Here is a 10,177-nt window from a genome sequence, read left to right on the forward strand (position 1 = left end):
AGGCTTTCAATTTTGGTGTCATCTTCAATGCCTCACTCTCATTCACCCCACATATCCAATCTATTACCGGAACTTGTCATTCTGCAGTGCAGTGGATACAGCACCGGCCCTGAAGTCAAGAGGACCTGCGTCCAAATCTGGCCTCAGACCAAACACTTGACACTTACTAGCTGTGTGACCCTGGGCAGGTCACTTAACCCCAACTGCCTAAAAAAAAAAGAACTTGTCATTCCTACCTCCACTAGATCTCTTCTTTAAGTCCTCCTCTCTTCACTCACATGGCCAGCACCATAGGTAGAGGCTCTTATCACCTCTGGTCTAGACAATTTAGAATAGCCTTCTTTAAAAAAAAAATTGTATTGATATTTTTTAATATCACCAAAATCCCCTTCCCCGTATTCCTTCCGTCCCCCCTTCCAGAGAACTATGTCTTATATAATTTTTAAAGAAAAGGAAGAGGAAAAATCAGCAAAACTAATTAATACATCAATAAAATCTGAGAATGTATTGGAAGTCCCACACTCATGAACTTGCTTGCCTCTAGAAAAGAGAAGGGAGATAATATTTTCCCACATTTCTTCTTTGGGGACAAGTCTATTCTATTTTCGCAACATCCACTTTTTATTGTGTTGTGGGAGGTTTTTGTTTTTTTGCTTTTTTTTCTCCCAGTGTGTTTTGTTTTCTTGAATCTGGTTACTTCATATTTCATCAGTTCATGTAAGTTTTTCCATGCTTCTCTGCATCATAGTTATATGAAATCAATTATTGATAAATTAGTAGTTAAGAGTTTTATTAATCACAGCAGTAACCACTGTAATCAGTTTCTAAAGGCTGAGATTCAGAACTATTTTGTATAGGCCTTGGTAGTATTCATAGGAGACCATGCATATAACTTTGAGCAAACCTACCTCTTGAAAGAGCTAAAGAAGATGAATGGAGCATAATTCAACCTGATCAGGAGGTGTTTTTCCTAGCACTGGGTTTCTTTGGTATAGGGGAATACTGAGTTGGGGACTTTCCAAAGGGGGTTGACTAATTCTATGTCGCCATGGACTTTGGAAGACCCTTGTTACAAGTCAGCATAATAATGGGCCAATCACAAGTCTTAGTTTAGTTGGCACCAGGTGACATGTAATGAACAATCTAACCAAACTGTATCAAAGGATGCTTTGATTGTATGGGTGGGTCTTTGATAGCTGAGATAATTACTAGCCTTCCCATTAAATAGATTATACTCCGACTTTTGTCCCTCTGTTTCTCTTAATCACAGATTTATCATTCCTTACAGCAGTTATCATTTCTTACAGCACAGTACTATTTCATTACATCCATGTGTCACAATTTGTTTATCCATTACCCAATTGATGGGCTTCTTCATTGATTCCATGTCTTTTTTCCCCTGTAAAAATGCTGTTATTAACATTTTGATGTATATGGATCCTTCTAATTTATCAATGACCTCCTTGTGCTATATGCCTATCATCAGAAACTCAGAATCAAAAGGGCTTGGACATTTTAGCCACTTCATTTGCATAAATCCAAAATGCTTTCCAAAATGGTCGTATTAATTCACAGCACCACTAGCAATCTACTCATATGTCTGTTTTTTCCACAACTCTTCCAACATTTGCCATTCAGTCTTTTCTCATCTTTGCCATCTTGGTATGTTTGTGTGAGGTGAAACCTCAGGGATATTTTGATTCACTTTTCTCTTATTAGTGATGTGGAGCATTCTTTTATGTGATTGTTAATCATTTGAAATTCTTCTTTTGAGAACTGTTTCTTCATATCCTTTGACCTCAACTAGGGAATGGCTTTTCATCTAATACATTTCTGTTAGATATCTATGTTGGATAACAAACTCTTATCCTAGACGTTTTATGGAAAGTTTGGTTCCCAGTTAACCCCTTCCTTTATTATTCTAACGCATTTTGTTTGTGCAGAAGCTCTTCTATTTCATTTAGTCAAAATTACTCATTTTATCTTTTGTAGTTACTTCTCTCCCTGGTTTGGTTTAGAATTCCCATTCTACCTGATGGGGTTGGGATCTGGGCCCCAGAAAGGAAAAACCCTAGACTTTCCAAATCTCTGGCGTTAGCCTCAGGCTATAATCCCATCAACTGGCCTTTCATTGTGGCTACACCCAATCTCCTCTCCATCATACTGGCCACTCCCATCCAGATCTCATTAGCCCCTCCTCCTGTCATCCCAAACTACTTGGCCACTCCTAGATCCCTCCCACAGGCTTTCTGTATATAAGGTCCATCTTGTCTCCAGTAAGATGCTGAGATTCTTGTAATCTAGCCACTGCTTACTCATGTTCAGACTCCTTAAGAGTCTGCCCAATATGACAATGTTCTAATAAAACTTGTCTTTGACTGAGAGAAGGCTTGGGCCGAATTCTTTCGGGCAGGACCCGTATCTTGTGATTTTGGGGTCCCCTGAACCCCTAAATTGCATCATACTCATCTGTGAAAGGTATATAATCTGCTTCTCTTTCTTTCTTTCTTTTTTTTTTTGCCTAGGCAATGGGTTTAAGTGACTTGCCCAGGGTCACACAGTTAGTAAGTGTTATATGTCTGAGGCCAGATTTGAACTCAGGTCCTCCTGACTCCAGGGCCAGTGCTCTAGCCACTTTACCACCTAGCTGCCCCCTTACTCTGCTTCTCTTATTATTTTTTATTGTATGATCTTTACTATTCAGGTCATATGTAAATTTATTGTGGACATGGTGGAAGATGTTGGTCAAAGGCTAATTCCTGCCAGACTGCTTTCTTGGTTTCCCAGCATTTCTCATCAATAGCTCTCTAGTTGGTCTCCCTGCTTCATGTCCCCTCATTCTAATTCATCCTTCAATAAACTGCTGAAGAGATTTTTCTAAAGAGTAGATAAGACCATTTTAGGGGCAGCTAGGTGGCACAATGGGTAGAGTGCTGAGCCTGAAGTCATACCTGGCCTCACTTACCAACTGTGTGCCCCAGGGCAAGTTACTTCATCCTGTTTGCCTCAGTTTCCTCATCTGTACCAATGAAGTAGAAAAGGAAATGGCAAACTACTCCAGTATCTTTGCCAACAAAATCTCAAATGGGAGAGGCAGCTAGGTGGTTCAGTAAATAGAGTCTTGGGAGTCAGGAGGACCTGAGTTCAAATCAGCCTCAGACATTTGACACTTACTTAGTTGTGTGCCCTTGGACACGTCACTTAACCCCAATGGCCTCACCAAAAAGAAAAAAAAAAACAAACTAGGCCATCTCCAGTTCTCCTGATCCACATCTGGCTATTGGGTTCACAACCCTCCCTTACTTAAATCCAATTAACATAGTAACCTCTCCCTGCTGTCATGGTCCTCTTCAAAAACAAAGAACAAACAGCAATTTGTGTTTTGTGTTTTGTCTTTAGGTTATGACCTGCATTTGATTCTGAAAAGGGAGGAGCAGCAGGAAAGAAAGGAGTATCCTTGATCTGTGAATGCCTTGGTTCTCAGCTCTACTAGGGAGCAGTTACTAATGTATGAACAAGCCTCAGGTCCTGGTAAGAACCAGGAATTCATATCTTGAAGGAAGAAGGGGCCTCAGGGTTCCAGGCATATATAAAAGGATTGGGATAAGGCAGACTTGGAGATTTCCTGTGTGTGCAGGAAGCAGAGAAAAAGGCTTAGGTTGAAGAAAACATCTCAGAAGAAACAAGGAAACATGGCCTCTTCCCCAGAGCTGATGGAAGACCTCCAGAAAGAACTCATCTGCTCCATCTGCAGGGACTACTTCACAAACCCAATGACCATTGAGTGTGGCCACAGTTTTTGCCATGGTTGTCTCAGAAGCTGGCAGGAAGCCTCAACCTCTTTCTCCTGTCCAGAGTGCAGGGGTGTCTCTCAGCTAATGGATTTCAAAACCAATGTTCGACTTGGGAAACTGGCAGCCATTGCCAAAAAACTAAGACCTCATTGTTTGCAGTACCCTGAAAAACATGGCAAGTGCAAGGTACATCAGAAAGTGTACAAGCTGTTCTGTGAGGATGACCAGAGCCCAGTCTGTGTGTCCTGTTCTCAATCCCAGGAGCATGAGGCTCACAAGCTCTGTCACATAGATAAGGCTGCTGAGAACTTCAGGCAGAAACTCCAAGAAACTGTGACTAATTTGTGGAGGAAAACTGAGAATGTTGTTCAACAAATGGCCAATGACAAGATTAAGTCTGCATTGATGGAGGAAGAAATAGAAATTCAAAAGAAGAGTATTTTGTCTGAATTCCAGAAAATGAAACAATTCCTAAGTGAAGAGAAAAATGCATACCTATCATATGTCCAAACACAGGGGATGGCCATTTTAGAAGGACTGAACAAGAGAATTAGTGGATTGTCCGACCAGGATCAAGAATTAAGGATGAGGACCACAGAGTTAGAGGAGGAGTGTAAGAAACCAGATCTGGATTTGCTCCAGGATATAAAAGGAGTCTTAAACAGGAATGCATTTGTGCTACACAAGGAAACAGAACCCTTCCACATATGCATGACTAGCCTTCCCATCTCTGGAGTTATGGAATGGATTTTCAATTTTAAAGTGAACATCACTCTGGATTGCAACACAGCTGATCCAGGTCTCATCATATCTGAGGATTTGAAGAGTGTGAAATATGGAGGTGTCCAGAAGGAAGCACCTGACAATGATTTTGCACAAGTTCTTGGTACTCAGTCCTTTATTTCAGGGAGATATTACTGGGAGGTGGAGGTGCCAAATAACACTATCTGGGGTGTTGGCATCTGTAAAAAATCAAAAGAGTCTCAAGACTTCTTTATGCTTAGGACTGTACAGATACACAATTCCTACCACCTTTATGCCACAGCCCAGCATAATCTTTATTCCCAAGTCCATATAAAATACCGCCAGGTCAATGTGCCCAACTTAAAGGTGGGAATTTTCCTTGACTATGAACATGGAGAGATATCATTTTATCATGTGAAAAATAAATATCTAATTTATACTTTCCCTATCACTTCATTCTCAGGACCCCTCATGCCCTTTTTCTATCTTTCTAAGAAAGTCCTGACAAATGATTGCTCTCTTACAATCTGCCCCTAATAGAGAGAAATCAAGAAATATACATTATTGGCCAAATGGACTTCAGGCACTATATGACCCCAATTCCTGAGTACTCTGTTGTATGAAAATAATTGTACCTACTTGCCCTGCTACAGAGAATAATTTTTCCTATTTCATTTTTGTATATGTTTTCTCTAGACCCAGTAGAATGTAAGCTATGTCATATCGGGAATTGTTTCATTATGCTCTGTGTACACCCAGTGTCTAGAATGTTTAATAAATGCTTGTTGAATTGGGAAAAAGAAAAAAAAGAAAAAATCTCAAATGGGGTCATGAAGAGTTGGATCTGACCAAACAACAACAGCAAAGACCATTTTACTCAACTACTCAATAAATTCCAGTAGTTTCCTGATACCTTCAGGATCAAAGACAAAGTTCTCTGTTTGGTGTTTAAAGCCCTTTATCACTTGGATCCTTCCTACCTTTTCAATCTTCTTGCCTTCCTGCCTTCCACATTAGCCATGTTGGCTGTTCCTTGCTCAGAATATTTCACCTTTATTTCCATGTCTTTGCACTGGCTGCCCTCCTGTCAACAATAATCTCCTTTCCAACTCTACTTCTTTTCCCTGGCTTTCTTCAAGACTGCTCAAATCCCACTATCTTCGGAATGCCTCTACTGGGCTTCCCTCGAGTTGCTATTGTCTGCTTTTGAATCATCTGCAGCTTCAAGTGCCGCCAGGTGTCCCAGTGAGTAAGACTTTTGGACCTGGCAAGACTTCATCTCAAATCACTGTGGAATGTGGTTTGCTTGGTTCAATCCTTTTCAGTTCTGGGGAAAACTGCTAGCACCGAAAGAAGCCTCTTTTTGTATTCCCAGCCCTTAGCACAGTGCATGGCACACACTAGGCACTTAAAAAATGTTTGTTGATAATAAATGCTTGGCTGAATATTCATTCAAACAAATATTTATGCAACCATAAATGACATACTTCTACACCTGGGCTTCTTCCCAGAGTCTTTCTCTCCTTTCGGGAACCTTTCCTTGAAGAGAATCTGAAACCAGACGCTTTTCTCTCTGAAGCTGGAAGACAGAAGCAGGGTCTCTCCTCTCCCAAGCTCTTATCAACTCTGTCCCCTAGTGTAGGCTAGAAGCAGTCAATAATCAATCTTCACCAATGGGAATTTTATGCAAATGACTTGAGTTCCTGGTTACACTTATTAAACCAGATGATATAAATATTTTAAGATATTGATTCTGTATTCAAGGAGTTTAAAATGGTCTCTTATACTCAGTATAATAGGGACTACTGTTCCCAGTAAGAGAACAAAGTTATATACAGATGATAATGAGTGATTAAATTAATTGGAGGGAACGGGAGGTAAACCTCTCCCCCTCCCTCCCCCATATTACTTCCACTTGCTCTCTGGAGCTTATACTTAAAACATCAGCGCTTCATTTGGTCTGGAGACTCGAAGGGATGTTAAAACATCCTGGAAGGTGCTTTAACAGGTAGGTCCTGCTATAGGTGTCCTTCGTCATCTTGACATCCCCTCCTTTTCCCGCCCCGCCCCCGACCTCCTGGCTCCCCTGGAGTTCTAGAGCATCGCTAAGTCCAGGGAGAGGCTAGGGCAGTGGGTGACCTAAGCACATGGGGTGCGGGAGGTGGGGGGAGGAGGGATGCTTCTCCTCCCCACCTTCCGAGCTACAGGCAGGAGATTCCAACTACTCCCCCAGGTGAGACTCGTCACAGGATGCCAGACACTCGGGTCAATGCTGCCCCCTCGTGGCCATGGCCGGCTGCACAGTCCTACCGAGCCCCACCTATTTGCTGAGCCAGAAGAGTTGCAAACCCCTACAGGCTCTAACTGGATTCCATCCCCGGCGCCAGGAGGAAAGAGAAGCAAAGAGAAAACAAGGCATGCGCCCGAGACTAGATCTCCCGGATATCCCTAAACACGCCTTGTTTACAATTAATTCCCAGCATCCTTCGCGCCGTTTCTCCATGTCCCACTCTACAGCTCCCAAATCTGTTCCCTTGCTTTCCTTTTTAGCCCGAAAGTCTTTACGCGCTTCAACTTTTTTTTCCTACAACTCCCAGCGGCCTTTGCGCAGGGAGCTCGTTCTCTTTTTTCTTTCTAAGCCTCTTGCCGGATTGGACGAGCAGCCTTGGACCGACGGGCCAATCGCCTGGCAGGGCCACAGGGCGGAGTGGGCGTGGCCCCCACCGCTCCCCTCCCCGCTGCTGTGCCCGTGGCTGTTTGTCTCGGTTCTGGCTCCAGGCCTTTGGCTGCCGCGGGGAGCTACCATGGTGTCTGCCGCCGGCTGGGGGAGCCCGGGAAGGGCGCGGTTCGCGCTTTGCCTGGCGGGGCTCGCGCTCTCCGCTTACGCACTGCACGTGAAGGCGCAGCGCGCCCGGAGCCGGGAGTACCGCGCCTATTGCGACGTGGGCGAGTCCATCAGCTGCTCCCGCGTGTTTTCCTCCCCGTGAGCGCGCGGGGCTGCATCGGGGAGCGGGGTGCATGAAGCACGGAAGGGGGTGCTGGTGGCTTGGGGCGAGCGGGAGGAGCCGGGGCCACGCAGAGCGCTGGCCGGGCTACCTTTGCCGTCCGGGGTGGGGTAGGCGAAGCAGAGGGTTCGGGGCTCGGAGGGTCCCCCTCCACCCCGGGACTGTGCCTGATGGCGCGAAGGAAGGGTGGTTGCTGCGCCAGGAGGGGTCCGAGGGGGCTTGCATTCCCATGACTAAGGCTGCGGCTGATCTTGAAAGTGTGACGTGGCTCATCCTCCCTCAGGGGTCATTGGCCTAACGACTGGACCCCAGTGGGAGGGAAAAGCTCACAGCCTCGACCTCTTAACCTTGTCCAAACCTGGGGATTGCGAGGTGGGGAAGGGAGCGGGGCAGAGAATTGCTTTAGATTTAAGAGTACCCTGGGAGCTGTGCTTGGAAGTGAGCCCAGGCCCGAGGGGCCCCCTTTTTTAGCTTGACCCTGGCATCCATTCAAGCACTATTGGACTACTTCCATGTGGCATTTTGGGTGGGGAACTTAACCCCTCTGAGTGGGCTCATACTATTGGGTCTTGGAGGAAGGAAGGAGACATGCATTTATTAGGCACCCATTGTGTGGCAGGTGCTGTACTAATTACAAATATTATCTATTTGGTCCTCACCACTTCTTGGGAGATTGGTGAGGAAACTGAAGCACAAAAGTGATTTGTCCAGGGTCACACAGTTAGGAAGTATCTGAGGTGGGATTTGAACTTAGGCCTTCCATCCTCCTGGCCTAGCATTCTATCCATTGCTGCTTTGTCAGAAATCTAGCCTTTGGGGAGGGTTCTATATGCATTCCCAAATTGCCGGATCTGACCCCTTCCACAGAAACAGTAAGCTGGGATGAGACTGGGTCCAGTTGCCACCCCTCTCAGCCTGAGTCTCCTTGACTCCTCCCCCCTCCCTTCCTCTACCCTTCAGATGGAGTAAGGGCTTTGGGCTGGTGGAACCCCTCCTGGGTCCTGACAGCATCCTGAACCAGTCCAACAGCATCTTCGGTCTTATCTTCTATAGCCAGCAACTCCTTCTGGGTGAGTGGGAAGTCCCTTTGACCCACAGACTCAGCCCACTTCCTCACAGTGCCCACCCTTCTCCACAGTCCCTGCCTCTTTCCCCAGAAGCCCCACCCATGCTTTCCTAGAATCTTTCTTTATGACCCTAACCCCTCCACTTTCCCTCATTCCCAGTTAGCAAAATGACCCAAGTGACCCCTATGGGCCCAGCTCAAGAGTTAGGCATGACCTTCCCTATCTCCTTCCCAAGGACTGGTAAAAGAGTTAGATAAAGACCCTTCCCTGTCCTTGAGGACTGAACAAACTCATGAAGAATGGAAGCAGGAAAAAGACTAAAACTGTTGATGCAAATGTTTATCAGTAATCGTTATAGATCAGTATCCTGCCTTGCTAGAAGATGATTAAAAGGGGTAGTCAAAGTGGGACTGCTGCAATCTAACAAGACTTCCTGGAGGAAAATGTTCATTCCTCTGCCAATGTCTTCTTTCCCCAGGCTGCTACAGTGCTCCATGGGCTTCCTCAGTCTTGATGTTCAGCTCCGTGCTTTCTCTTTTGGGCTCAGTTTACCTAGCCTGGATCTTGTTTTTTGTGCTGTATGATTTATGCCTGGTTTGTGTCACCACCTATGTCATCAATTTGGGCCTGGCTATACTCAACTACAAGAAGGCAATGGAGCCCTTGGGACTACAGGACCAAAATAAAAAGGGACAGTGACTTCAGTGACCCTAGAGGGGATCAACAAGCTCTAATTGAATTCTGATCTCACTCAAGAGCCCACACCATCAGCTACTGGCGTTTGGGTGAAGACTGAAGGATGATGGCGGGATCCTTGCTCACACTTTAGTCTGTGTTTGACTATGTTCTATTAACTTTCTGTCCTTGATCTCTTCCCCTTGAATCTCTACCATATCTCCTCTTGCCTTCCACATGCAAAGACCTTCCCCATTCCCCATTTGGCCACCAAACAGATGAGCTGCTTCCGAGATATCTAGGCAGGCCCCCTACTCCTCAGTGCCATATGTCTCTGGAGTCAGTTGCTAACTCCCCCCTAGACTACCACCTCTAGGAGAAGCTGGGATAAAAATTGCTTATCTATTGGGGGGGGAGGGGAGACAGCCTAATCAATACTATTCAATAAAGAAAATGATAAAGACATATTGCATGGGTATGTGGACTCTTTTTCTGCCTTGGGCCAAGACTAGCCCCATTTCCTTCCCTTGGTAGCTTCAGCGTTCAGAGCCATGTAGTCCCCACCTTAGGATGCCTGGGGGCTGGTTTGGTTGTGAGTCAGTGTTGAAACTTTGTTTAGTCCTGTTCCCCACTTTGCAGAGTCATCAAGGCTCCAGGCAGTATCAGCCCCAAGCACAGGGAGTAATCCCTCCATTGCCCTGAAGGGGTAGGAAGATTTCTCACCCTGCCTTGGTGAGGAAAGGATCCCCTTCCCCAGACAAGAAAGACCATTGGGAGTATATTCCATCCTTTGCCCCATGGGTGGGATGAGCCCTCTATAGTTTACAGAGCTCTCCAGTAGAGAATATCATTCTGTTTAAAGACTTAAATCGCTCCTTTTAGATTGCAACCT

The 10,177-nt window shown here is 45.3% G+C and overlaps 2 protein-coding genes across 2 annotated transcripts; both read left to right on the forward strand.

The window, feature by feature from the left end:
* Positions 1-3,692: 3,692 nt before the first annotated feature.
* Positions 3,693-5,075, forward strand: LOC114052114 (tripartite motif-containing protein 48-like). Its single transcript, XM_027874598.1, has 2 exons — positions 3,693-4,195; positions 4,433-5,075. The coding sequence occupies exons 1-2, from the start codon at positions 3,693-3,695 to the stop codon at positions 5,073-5,075; spliced, it is 1,146 nt and encodes a 381-aa protein (XP_027730399.1).
* A 1,969-nt stretch (positions 5,076-7,044) lies between these two features.
* Positions 7,045-9,752, forward strand: VKORC1 (vitamin K epoxide reductase complex subunit 1). Its single transcript, XM_027874830.1, has 3 exons — positions 7,045-7,521; positions 8,504-8,613; positions 9,089-9,752. Exons 1-3 carry the CDS (start codon positions 7,343-7,345, stop codon positions 9,307-9,309), a joined length of 510 nt encoding a protein of 169 aa, XP_027730631.1. The 5' UTR covers positions 7,045-7,342; the 3' UTR covers positions 9,310-9,752.
* Positions 9,753-10,177: the final 425 nt, after the last annotated feature.

Source organism: Vombatus ursinus, unplaced genomic scaffold (assembly GCF_900497805.2).
Source record: "Vombatus ursinus unplaced genomic scaffold, bare-nosed wombat genome assembly UNPS02014807.1, whole genome shotgun sequence".
Lineage (NCBI taxonomy): Eukaryota > Metazoa > Chordata > Mammalia > Diprotodontia > Vombatidae > Vombatus > Vombatus ursinus.

Excerpts from the sequence above, each read along its gene's own strand:
- VKORC1 (XM_027874830.1), top strand. The coding sequence starts at position 7,343 with ATGGTGTCTGCCGCCGGCTGGGGGAGCCCGGGAAGGGCGCGGTTCGCG. Across the intron at positions 7,522-8,503 it reads TCCCGCGTGTTTTCCTCCCC|ATGGAGTAAGGGCTTTGGGC; the intron begins GTGAGCGCGCGG and ends TCTACCCTTCAG. Across the intron at positions 8,614-9,088 it reads TAGCCAGCAACTCCTTCTGG|GCTGCTACAGTGCTCCATGG; the intron begins GTGAGTGGGAAG and ends TTCTTTCCCCAG.
- LOC114052114 (XM_027874598.1), top strand. The coding sequence starts at position 3,693 with ATGGCCTCTTCCCCAGAGCTGATGGAAGACCTCCAGAAAGAACTCATC. Across the intron at positions 4,196-4,432 it reads AATGACAAGATTAAGTCTGC|CCAGGATATAAAAGGAGTCT; the intron begins ATTGATGGAGGA and ends TCTGGATTTGCT.